Source organism: Setaria viridis, chromosome 7 (assembly GCF_005286985.2).
Source record: "Setaria viridis chromosome 7, Setaria_viridis_v4.0, whole genome shotgun sequence".
Taxonomy (NCBI): Eukaryota; Viridiplantae; Streptophyta; class Magnoliopsida; order Poales; family Poaceae; genus Setaria; species Setaria viridis.
Genome location: NC_048269.2, coordinates 11,852,425 through 11,865,483, shown reverse-complemented (window position 1 = coordinate 11,865,483; position 13,059 = coordinate 11,852,425). Strand labels below are relative to the sequence as shown.

At 43.4% G+C, this 13,059-nt stretch overlaps 1 protein-coding gene across 1 annotated transcript; it reads right to left on the bottom strand.

Annotated features, from left to right (window-relative positions):
- Positions 1-9,049: 9,049 nt before the first annotated feature.
- LOC117865994 (uncharacterized) lies at positions 9,050-12,780 on the bottom strand. Its single transcript, XM_034750278.2, has 2 exons — positions 11,439-12,780; positions 9,050-9,567 (listed from the first exon to the last, which is right to left on the bottom strand). The coding sequence occupies exon 1, from the start codon at positions 12,688-12,690 to the stop codon at positions 11,443-11,445; it is 1,248 nt and encodes a 415-aa protein (XP_034606169.1). The 5' UTR covers positions 12,691-12,780; the 3' UTR covers positions 9,050-9,567; positions 11,439-11,442.
- Between the last annotated feature and the right edge of the window lie 279 nt (positions 12,781-13,059).

Genomic DNA, 13,059 nt, shown 5'->3' with positions numbered 1-13,059 from the left:
TCTCCACCTCAAGGACCCTCTCATGGTGCATCTTCATCTCTAGAGCCTTCCTCATCTCGTGGACCATCTAGCTCCCAATGCCCTCCACCATCTCTTGCTCCTAAGAAGAAAGGGATTTTCAACTTATTATCTCAAGGGTTGTTTGCTTGCTTCAATGTGAGCCACCACAATGTGGATGAGATTTACGCTCACAAGAAGCATGTTGATGAGCAGCTTTTAAAGATTTAGGAAAGGGAAAAGGCCCTCGTGGCTAAAAATGATATGCCTTATTCTCCCATTCGTGCTCCTATGGACTATCCTCCTCCACCGGTTTTCTATAACCCTTGGGAGGAAATGGGACAACCCTCCATGATCTTTGGGGCTCCACAAGAAGAGGGTGATGGTGATAATGAAGACTTCGGCGGGTGAGAGGAGTCGGAAGAAGAAGAAGAGGAGGTTCCCAATGTCGACACTCCTACCAATGAGGGTGAAGACGATAATGAGGATGACAACAATGATGATGAGTGATGGCCATGGAAGGGCCTCCCCTTTTTGGAGCTTGATGCCAAAGAGGGAGTGAGCTCACCATAGGCCATGGTGCATGAGCGGCTACTATCTATCCACTTTATCTTTGTATGGAACTTTAGTTTGGTGGCTTGTGGACATGTAAGACTTTTATGTGGTGTGATGTGTGGTGCGCCAAGTGAGACTTTTAAATTTGTAAGACTTTTTTCATGCTTTGTTATGTTAGTGTGGATCTAGAACTTAATGCTTGTGCGTGATGATCCTGGTTTGATGTGTTGTTTATTTCCACTTTATTAGTGTGTCATATCATGTCATATGCATTACATTGATATTCTTGTCACACTTTTCACCCCACGAATGCAAGGATATAGGGGAGCCCTCTTCATATGTGCAATTGGCATTTGAAGCCATTCTTGATTTCATTTTGAAAGATGCACATATTAAGGGGGAGCTCACCTATATGATTGGATTCAAAATGATTATATATTTCTCTTATGAGTCTTAACTGTGTTGTCATCAATCATCAAAAAGGGGGATATTCAAAGTGCTTTTGGCCCCCTAAGTGGATTTTGGTGTTGATGACATGCATAATTAAGGGACTAATGATTTTATCGAGAAATTGGCAGGCTTAAAATTAAAGAAGGGCAAAGGTGTAATGAGGGACCCCAAAGTAGTTCAAGAAAGGTGTTCAAGCATAAAAGAAAATTGATTTATCACTTTCTATTCTTGAATTTGAGTATAGGAACACCATAGTATAAATGGGGACGCGGCTAGTTGGCTTGAAGATGTCAAAGTGCACAGTGAGATGCTAACTACCCATGAGGGGCACCTTAATTCCAATCTTGCACATGCTATTTCTCACAATTTCTGTGAGTGTCGCAAGTTCCGATATGGGGTCAAAAGTTCCGACAGTGGCCGAAAGTTTTCAATAACTTGCGACCAGGGTTGCTCAGCGGATTTTATTTTCATAGTGTCAGAAATTCCAACTCAGCGTTAGAAGTTCCAACAGTCACATAACCAGCACATAACAACTAGTTTTTGGGGGATGGGTATTTATACCCCCTCAGCCTCCTCTTCATTTGCTGCTAACCTAACCTGAGACAAATACCTCCAAGAGCATTCTATACTCCTCCCCACTCCCTCCTTGAGCTAAATCTTTGAGAGTTTTGAGCAATGGCTTGGATGAGAGGAAGATTTGAGGTGTGTGACTCTAGCTTTGAGTGTTAGGTCAACCAAGTTCATCTGAAGAGCACTTGAAGCATCTCCGGTCTTTGATTCATGTTTGTTACTCATGAAGCTTGCTTCTAGACGGTACGGCATCGCCCATTTATGCGCCCTCTCGTGTGGTGCGCCCGGGAAGTTTGTATTGCCCATCCTCTTGGAGGATTAATAGTAGGTGACCTAATCTTCCTTTGTGGTTGATTGGGAGAGGTAAAGGGTTAGTGAGGACCCAACTCTTTGTGAGCTCCTCAATGGAGATGTAGCTTCCTTTATGGGAGTGAACTTTAGTAAAACAATCCTTTGTCTCGTGTGCTTGTTGTGTTCTTCAAGTTCTTGTTGACCTAGAGCTTGATTCGTGCCAATCTACATTCTTGTGAAGTTTCTCTTATAAAGATCAATTGCAGTAGTCTCTATACATCATTGCTAAACTTTTTATTCAAATAGTTTCTACAGTTTCAAGTTTAATTTTGAATTTCATATAGCTCATGTGCTGCCGTTGGAAGTTCCGCCCCTGTACTGGAAGTTCCAACCCAGTCGGAAGTTCTGGTACCGTGTCGGAAGTTCTGACGTATTTAACTGCTGTGAAGAATTTTTCAGGAATTTGAGATTGAGCCTATTCACCCCTCCCCCCTCCTCTAGGCATCACACGATCCTTTCACCCACTAAATATTTTCCCCTTGTTAGAAGAAGATATCCTAGGCCATGTCAATGTACCAATCACAAATGCAACAATGTGTCTTAGAACATAAACATGATCGTTCTTATTACCAGCGCCACATTCATAGGACACAGCATACATAGGCCTAGATCCACTATCGGCACAAGTACATGACACATTCTAACAAAGGAATCAAGGATGCATAGGCATACATCCATTGTCGGTACAATGACACAATCTAATGAGCAAAGCATGACAAACATAGGCATACAAGTGATGCATCGACATACTACTACCATCATGGCAACCCCACGGCAGCATGGAACTCATTAAAACGGGCATCCTGGCGTAGATACTCTTCTAAAGCACGATGCCTCGCTCTAGTATCCCACACCCACATAGGTGAAATGGTGATGGTATGCGCATGGAACACGAGGTCATGAATGGTCCATTGACTGTGACCAATCTAGCAAAAAGGGCAAACAAATATACAATGGGGACAAACATGGTTGAGCCCAGATTGCAGAAGCCAAGCCAATGCGGACCATTTCAGCTCATGCGATTCATCTAGTTCGATGAGGACTGGCTGCAGAGGTGGCATTTCCACGGGCAGTAGCAGAGGTGGTGGCATGGTCCGCCACTGAAAAGGGGGTGCCATGAGGCTCAGCTGATCCTGAGGTGTTGTTGCTAGCGGTTGAGGCGGAGGTGCCATGAGGACTGGTTACTGCTGAGGTGCCGTTGCCACCGGCTGAAGTGGAGGTGCCACCAAAGCTGGTTGTTGCTGAGGTGACATGGGGGCAGGCTGCTCCTGCTTCTCCGACTCCTCTAGGTTTCCTGCTCCGTCTCTTCCATGTTCGGTCATTCTCTACTACATACACAAACGAAGAACAAAGGCACCATATGCTTACAATAATGACCATATTAATACCATGCATATAGTAAACAAGATAGACAGGAAATGACCTCGCGTACCTCCAATCGAACAATGGAAGACAGTGAACCAATGAGTGTCGGCATTGCCTTGCAAGAGTGTTGTGCACCTACCTATTTATTAAGTACTACGGTGGGCAGGCCAAAGTTGCAATGAAAAACACGAGATGCTCAGAATATTCAGGCCTGAGCCTGCCACAAATCTAGGTTGAAATCTTTAGGTTTGCACATCGGTTACATGTGTGCACGAAGGGTGTCACGGGATAAGCCTGCATGTGCATGTGTACCTTTCGCTGGACTATCCAACATACAACACAAGACATTCCAACAAAACAACACATGCGAGATTATGAGTGATAGGTTCCCTTTTGACGGTGCGTTTAAGGTAAGAAAGATATTGCCACCGTTCATTTGTGACAGTTATAAGCATCAACTACATATGGAGAAAGAGAATAATTGTTGGCTTGTTGAACAAGTTGATAAGGTCGGATAGTCCTTATATTGTCAGATGCATGGTGCAGGATGTCATGACTAGTCCACCTCATGTGTGGTGCATGGCTTAAAAATTCTACCAAGGGTATGGATTCGCACTAGATGATTCCCACAGGGCAACGGAGCCTAAAAATGTGAACTGGTCAATGCGACAAGGCCTAGGTGGAATATGCCGAACCAAATGCCGCCAAAGGCCCCGAATCAAGAATGAAAAGGCATTTTAGAATAGTCCGTTAAAGACTTGTAACGGGCGTTCCTGACTGCCACTATCGAAACAACGTGCATATCCACATTGTAGGGACATCTCGATTCAAGACTGGTAACAGACGTTCACGAGTGGCCATTTTGGAATGACACTCCCACATATAAGAGGCAATGTATCCATGAGACAATCTTTGTCATTTACAGTTATGGCATTACAAACTAGTATGTTCCCTTTGTCGCAAGTTGACTTCTCAGTCTCAAGCGTCGCAAGTTGACTTCTCAGTCTCAAGCGTGTAAGCAAAAGCAGAAGGAACTATTGGGTAGTATAAAGAATCCAGTACATTCATGATCAGAGGCTGTCAATGGAGGATATGTTGCTATCCTACGAGTATTCATTATGCGTCGTACCCATGACCATAAGGAATTTCCGTCATCCTTGTTCTGATGAATAGCGCGCAAAAGGTAGGAGTCTCATTGAATACACATGCTCACATATACACTCGCATGTTCAGCCTTGTGAATGCTTGCATGTAGGTACACGTCTTATTCCATGCGGTGGCTGGAGACCTAGCAGATTATAATGATTCGTTTTGAGTTCAAGGTTTCAAGGAACTTGAATTTAGGAATGGAATGCTAGAACAAGGCTATTAGTGCCTCATGGAACATCATGCGATTGAGCTCGTGTGGGATGATTCCGGTCGCGTAAACATATCCTGCACTATTACAGTAGTGAAGGACGATTGCATTGAAGTTCCACATCCATTAGTAGGCAGAAGCATATGCACAACAATTGAAGCCCAAGCCCCTGTGGATGTCGTCTTTGACATAGGTGATTGGGTGATTCGAGCGAGACGGGCCGATGTGGCGGCACTATCTCGTGTGATGGAGGCATTGCTCTATGGCAGTGGAGTAGAGTCAAAGTCAGAAATTGTTTCAATTAAAGACACTAAGCCTGATGACTTCTCCCTACTAACCAAATATGACTGCGAAGGATTACTCCCATAGGAGGCTGATTTATGGGACGCCCTTGTCAATGTCTGGCCCGTGTTACTCTCACTCACCGACATGTACTGCATCGAACGGTTGAAGCTCCATTATTCATCAAAGATGTGAGACATGGCATGCGTGGATACTATGAGCACATTTCTACGATGGGCATTTGAGACTAACTGCACCCAATTGCAGGAGAAGTGCATGTCTCTCATAGCGAGAATCTTGCTGCACGGAATGCTCACAGAGGATTTTGTGTTCGTATGTCACCACCATCCTGAAGTTATCAAGAAGATCCGCCTGCTTGCTTTTATGGAGGCCGAATAGAGATTAGGAGGCACAAGTATGTTTATTGCCTTTCCGACGCTAGGGTCTATTGTAGTTTTAATGCTTTATTTAAGTGTATTTTATCCTGTAAATAGTCAAAATAGTACATTAATTTATTGAACTGAAGCACATTTGAAAGCAACGGTCAGATCATCCTGCAAACATGAATCTACAAAGGAGGATAATCTGTGAAGTGCTCATCAATGCCATGATGCCATGGGCTCTCCCAAACTCCATTCTGGACCACTCGTTTACGTAAGGTCACTGATGCTTGGGTTCGAGTCCCAAGCGGTCCAACGTGCTAGTGACCTAGGTGTTGTGGTAGTTTCCAAAGATGTTCATCACCCGCTACCGAGCACAAAGGTGGGATCTAAACTTTTCAATTCCCCGCTCCTCTAAGGGGATCCAAGCCTCCCACATCCTGCTTGGTAATTCCAAAATCAGTCCCCACCCCTCTTCCCGTTGAATACCCCTAGTAGATCTACAGTGGCGGCAGCAAGCGCGACCACGGCAGCGCCATCAAGCTGGGCGGGCGACGGGCTACCTCGGCGACTTGCGGTGGGCTTCCTCAACAACGAGCTTGAAGCTACGAGATGGTTCAAGACCATCGCTCCATCAGCTTTCCGCGAGGCTGCTACCGGCGGCTACCGTGCTGGAGTAGGTGTGGAGAAGACCGAGGAAGCGGCGCAAGCCTGGGTTGCTCCATCGAGGTGGGCATTCGGCACCTCCTTCTCTTTGTGTTCGTCAGGTGAGCGGTCTCCTCCCCGTATTGCTAAATTCAATTATTTAATTGCTTCCCCATACTATTTGGCTTTCAATATTGTAGTTGGATTGGGGAATGTGGATCTATTGTACCCTATTAGGAGAATTGGTGAAAAATTACTGCTTCAGCAGATCCCCTTTATCTTTCACCTTTTCCAATAATTAGTTTTGTGCAAAGTAAAATTATTTATATGGTTTGTAAACATAATAGATGAAATTATTAGATTGCTTCTCCATGCTATTTGGCTTTCAATATTGTAGATGGATTGGGGAATGCGGATCTGCTGTATCCTATTGGGAGAGTTAGTGAAAAATTGCTGCTACAGCAAATTCTCTTTATCTTTCACCTTTTCCAATAATTATTTTTTGCCAAGTCAAATTATTTATGTGGTTTGTAGAATATAATAGATGAAATTGTTTCAGTTTGCGGATGATCTCAACCTTTACCGTATGTTCTTATGCTTGTCCAATTAGAGAACATGCCACTAGAATTCCAATTAATCCGTAGGATGTGTAGAGTGTTGATTCTATGGTTTGCTGACTTAGCTAGCCTTTTTTAGGTAGTTTTATCAAATCCTGTTATTATCTCCTCTTCTTAAATTGCACATACTTAACTTTTCGTATTGATGTGTGTGTCTATATATGCAGTCGCTGGTATTACAGAATCAAGGTTTCTGTTTGTTACACTTTGAATGGTTTGATCGTGCAGGTAAGATTGCATCCAGTAATCTATGTTGCTTTGTTTGATTTAGATATCTGGTACAGTGGTACCACTCTTAAGATTGGATTGCTCTATACACTAGTGTCAGCATGAAATGTTTCTTCGATGGAACAGTTATTGCTAGATTCACATGACTTCAGCAGTCTAATAACAAATTTGTAATGTGATTTCAAAAATAAAAACATATACAGTTGTTTATCGTTTTACCTAAACTATGTCATCATCCTGCAATACTAGCTTCCAGCTGGTAGTTTAACTTTCTACAATGGAGACTTATTATCTATCTGAACCTTCTTAATTTTCAGAAACTGAATTGGTTTCTTCCTGTAGATCTGCAGTCCATATATATGTTTTAAAACGAGGCTAAAACTGCTATTTGGGATGACTTAAAGTCACACACTCACACTAAAACACTAACAAAGAAGATGGCATTCTGTGCAGAACCTATTTTGTGCCAGAATTGCTGATATGGTGTTCAAGGTTCTGGCCGTCAATTTCTCTGGCGTGCAGATCGAATACACATCGACATGCAGTAGCTGATTTCCACTGGTTCATTAGGAGCATGGTGGATGTACTCATGGGCACCAGCTTCCACGAGCTCGGGTAGGGACAGGTCAGCAGCAAGCAGTAGTTCTTGTCTGCTTACGACCGCGGCATTGCGGCCACGGAATTTGATGGCTCTCCTGCTGCAGCAGGATCAGCACCAGCTCGTCCAAGGGAGCACATCCACCATGCCTGTGAAGTGTTTGACAGAATGCAGGGGTGGGAGTGCTGTGATATTTCAACAGAAGACTTTGCAATATGTTCCTTTCAGGCATGATCTTTCTTTCCCATACAGTTCGATGCATTGCTAAATGATGCTACCCAGTGGCAGTATCACCAATTCAATTTTTAAGAAATATGATTGCGCAAAACTGATTCAATCTTGAGCAAGTATTGACAGGATACATAACCTGGGTTTAGATTAAGCTTTGCTGTCTTGCTGATTTTTTGGAGTGCTTATTCAAGTATTCCAAAGGCCATCGCCCCTTTATTCCCGGTCCTGCAGTTTGGCCTCCTACACGAGAGGTTAGCCCAGCCCTTAGGCCTTGGAATTTGATTTGTGCATCAATCTGTTGATCGATGAAGGTAGTGAATTTCTGATCCATTTAGATAGGGATGGAGCTATCGTGTCATCGATTTGTTAGCTGAGGGATACCTGTTTAGATAACTAGATATTTATGTCTTACTATTTGTTGAGCGAGTTGATAATTTTATTTGTAAATAAGAATATCTGTTCAGATATGTAAGGTGTTTCTGTCAAGATATGTAAACATGTTCAGATTTATGTTATTCCTGCAAACATATATCTGATAAGATTTCCTTCATGAGATGCATAACCATTACTAACTTTTCAAATCATATTGGTGATAATTTGTACAGATAAATGTGTGCATATGCTTGTATTAGAATAATAGTGATAATTTATTTCTGCCACTAACTGAGATGCACGGTTGTTCACGATAGGCTCACCAGAGGAATCCGAGTTTGATGCAAGGAGGATACTTGATTTGGTTTGATTCCCTGATCTCCATATATGTGAGACAATATGTTTTGGACCAATGTACTCTGCTTCGTTACAGATGTTCTGAAGCTTTGAACTTGAAAATATTGTGGTTCATTATACTAGTTTGTCTGATTAATATGCCTTGTTTTTATCTCAAATGCTTATGGCTTGGCAAATTCTTGTGGTCAATTTCTTTTATAAAGACCTAGTTCTTTGCTGAGCAATATTTGTTCTCGCAGCTGACGATCTATAGGAAGTGAATGCTGGCTGAAAGCGTGCATGGAAGATAAATCCACAAGTTGTGACTAATCCAGGTAGCTGTAGTGCTAAACTAGGCAGCATTTTACAAGTTGCTTTGAGATGGCAAATTTTTCACAAGGCATCTCTGTATGTCTGGGTTGCTGTGAGACAGATTTTTTTTAAAAATGCACTGAAAGTAAAGAATTCGAACCTATAGCTGCTTATTTAATTACATGTCGATTTGGGATACCATCTCACGGGAAGGGAAGCGCCTGGGTCGGAGGGGGCTCAGGTACGGAATAACTAATTATTTCATATCCAGGATACCAATTCATGTGATTAAAATTATAGTACTAAGTATCTTTCAATACAAATATAGTAACATCAATTTATGCCACAAAAGTCATGTTTTAATCGGGTAATTATCAAGTTAAATGCCTAACGAAACCAAATATAACTTGTAAAAATGAACCGATAGATAATAAACAAAACAGTAGAAGCACATCATGAAAGCAAAAGCTTGAACATGTTTTCGAGGAACTATCCTATTGCTACAACAATAGGTTGTTTCTAGGGACAAAAGGAAACATATGCAGCAAAGACACAGACTAAACATCTTGTAACGGCAAACAGAGGAATAACATCTCCCGATCAAGTTCAGCTCAGTTAGCTTTACTGGTTCATCATATCAACCTTCGCCACTATATAGTCTGATATCAACCTAATAGTTTCTGTAGTAGAGCCCCCAGTCAAGATAGTGAATTTAATTACATGGGTCCATAGCAGACCTGCATTTCTGAAGGAACAGCATGTCCTATATCGTTTCGATATCTCTTCTAACAGCATCGTTGGTCTGCCAATCAAAGTAATCTTGGTCTGCCAACTTCATTTGCCCACCTTTTTCCCTTCAAGTCCGGACAGAGAAGACCGTAAACATGCCTCTGTCATTGAAATTCCTCTATCAACAGTAACCTGTTCAAGATTCAAGAGCAAGGACATTAGCAAGAGCAAGAATATCCACATTTGTCACCAACGAACTTCTAAATGACAACTCAGGTTAGCAAGAGTAACAGATGGTTTTGCAATGAACACTTCAATTGGAACAAAAAGCTATTGATCTATCTACAAAGGAAAAGAATGTCAGAACTATAACAGACATTCTAGTTTTGTATACATAAAGGTGATATATCTTCAAATAATGGTGCCCTCAATAGCTTTGCAGCAAAATGTGAGGTCATGCACAAATTGGGCCATCAGAACCTTTTCAATGATAATTGCAACTGCTGCAAGCCTTGGTTTTAAGGGGGGTGACTTCTGACATATTGAGTTTATCTTAAAACTGAAGGCAAATTGGAAGTGTAAAAGAGTAGCTGCATTGAGGATACAATACTGAGATCATAAATACAGAATGCTTGGAATCTCCTCTAAAGGATTCACATTGCAACTGAAGTGATAATACCTCCACAATGGTGATGTTTCAGTAGTACACTGTAATGTTAAACCAAGTTATCACCTGGTAGATTTCAGTGTCGCAAAGATTCACATTGATAAGTTCACCTTTGAAGAAGTAAATAAGTTCTTCATGGTGAAAAGTAGCAGTGGGATGCTCCAGCCTAACCAAGGGTTCATAATTATGCTAAAGGCTTTTAAGCTCACACCCATTGAGTTTTAAAGGGGTTTCCCTCAAGCACTTTATCTTGCTGCTGTTGAACTTAATTACAATTAGCATATAGAATAGGACATGCCGAAAGGAATGCTTTTCAGTTCAGCTAGGTCCATGAACATCACATGCAGATCTGTTTGTGGGTGGATTTTATGAGGGGCATAAGAACAGTGGTCAGCGACCGTATCAGCAAGGCAGGGCAGAGGCCGACTGGGATAATAGATAGATTGTTTAATTCAAACAGCAGCTAAATGCTCTTTATATAGAGCTTTGTCTCTCCCTCACAAACTCAACCAATTGATCTCTATCATATCTCTATCCTGGGTTATTTCCATAGTTGCCACAGCCCTGAGCCACCTGTGGTACATGTGGCTCGACACTAGCTACGACTGAAAGTTCCATGGTAAAGTGGTCTCATTTGAAAACCATTTTTCTTAAAAGAGAGAAGTCAAATGTAAACTGAAACCATATGTGCATCAGCTGCTGCTCCAATATATTTGGAAATTTCCACATTATGTCTTAAGTATTTGTAATTGGTAGGATTTTTTGCACTTTTATCTCCCTTTTTCTTTGCTCATTATATCTTAACAAACAGAGTGTGGTGATGGAACAGGAACAACAACAACAAAAACAAAGAAGCCATTTTAGTCCCAAACAAGTTGTGGTTGCCTGGTTTGCTAGAGATCAAACCTAACATGAACCTACAAGGAAATACGAGATAAGAAAAAAACTTGCATAAAAAAAGACAAGCCTCTAAGTATAATCGATTCCTTCATGCTAGTAATAGACAAGAACAATCATTGGAAAATGCACGCAGAAGGAGGAAAAAATCCTTGGAATACTAACAAATAATAACTGGGTTATTGGACATTTATCAATTTCAGCAAAAGTGTAGTGATGCAAGGCCTCAAAGAATATATATGTTGATTCTGATAACATACATGCAGAACAAGAAAAATCCTTGCATTACTAACAAATAATAACTGGGTTATTAGGCTCATTTATCAATTTCAGCAAAAGTGTAGTGATGCAAGGCCCCAAAGAATATATATATTGATTCTGATAATTGAATAAAAACAACAATTTAAACAACATAAGCATACTACCAAACAGCACCTGATATAGTGATATAACACAAAAGCTGTATAAATGATACTAGTAAGTTACGAATGCAACATACCAATTCATATAGAAGGCAGCGATAGTGATGGGGGGAAACCACAATATAGGTAGGCTTCGGTGACAGTGAGAAGAGTAGTCCGACAGAAACTCCCAAGCTGCATGGTCTTGACATCAAGCGAATGGTATTCAATATGTTGCTCACTGTGGTCATTCAGGTTCTCCTTAGGGTGATCTAGTTTTATAAATAAGTATCCCTCAGCTGCACCTATGATGCCTCTAAATCGATATCCCCATTCCTCAGGCAAGGTGACTCTGTTCAGAAGCTGCCACCGGTCGCTAAAATACATGAATGCATAAAAGTACAGCACACATCTTTTATCTGGCCGGAACACATCAGAGACCACAACAGTAGTCCTGCCATCACTTGACTCCAGAGTAATAATCTGATTACTGAACATCATTGCACGGCCTGACAGTACAGGCGAGATGTCTACTATGGAGAACTCCATTTTGCGGGTGTCCAACACAAGCCACCTATGTGTGAGAGCTACCATCCAGTAGAAGCAACCATGAGCATGGTTGCGCTGTCCTAGTCGAACGCCCATTACTCTTCTGGTGCTCAAAGCGTAGTGTTCTGGAGGTGAAAGCACACGCCATTGCTGTGACTCTGACGAGTAGAAGAATGAGACCAGCTTACCTCGACAGCACGCCATCCAGATCACGGTGAATGCCGGGTCCTCCTCACTGGCACTGTCATCACTACGAGAAGCCAGGAAGATCTCGCTACTGCGTGATTGCAAGTCGCCATCGCCGCCGCACTGGACGTAGGGATTTTCCACGGAGGCGGCGAGGTCGTCGGGGATGGGCGGTAGCAGACGGTACCTCCGGAACAGGGGGTCACAGATGGAAACCTCGGTGAAGGCGGTGGAGCCGTCCCGCGCGCGGTCCAGGAGGAAGCGTCCGTCACGGCAGTCGCGGACGAGCCAGTCGGCGGCGGGCGGCGGGAGGAAGGAGAAGGAGAAGTCGGCTGAACGGGCGACCGCGCGGGCGAGGGGCGCCGAGGGATGAGGCGGCAGGGCTGCGTGGAACTGGGATACAGCGGTGCCGCCGCGACCGGCAGGGTGGCAGCAGAAGACGCCAAGCCGGGGCGGCACGTGGAGGGGGCGGAAGCGGCGGAGGAAGCTCGGGGAGGAGGCGACCCGGCGGAAGGAGGCGCACGCCGCGGAGGCGCGCGCGAGGTCCTGCATCGAAGACACGCGGAGGAGGATCTCCGCCAGGACGTCGTCCGTGAGCTCCACTAGGTCCGCCATCGACGGCGGCGGCGGCGGCGGCGGCGGATCCCGGGAGGCAGCTCAGGCTCTCAGGTAACTGGGTTGGGTTCAACCGGCTGCAGCGCATCCCCCGAGCGAGAGGATTAAAAGTGCTGCAGCGGAGCGAGGTCCATCAAAGGCCCAGCCCAAACTCCTCCGGAAAAAGAAATAGAAGGGGGTAGCCGGTAGGTATGTACATTTTCTTTTTAGCAAAGAGAAGTAGGGCTACAGGCCGGCTGGTATCTCCATCTCTATTTCTCTATTCTCCAATCTCCACCTATATCTCTACCCAGTAAAGTTTCTGCCTAAGGTTTTCGTACGTCATGGTCATTTTGCAAAAAAGTCTCTCAACTTTAATGGAATCAACCA

Coding starts and splice junctions, on each gene's coding strand:
- LOC117865994 (XM_034750278.2), bottom strand. CDS start 12,690: ATGGCGGACCTAGTGGAGCTCACGGACGACGTCCTGGCGGAGATCCTC.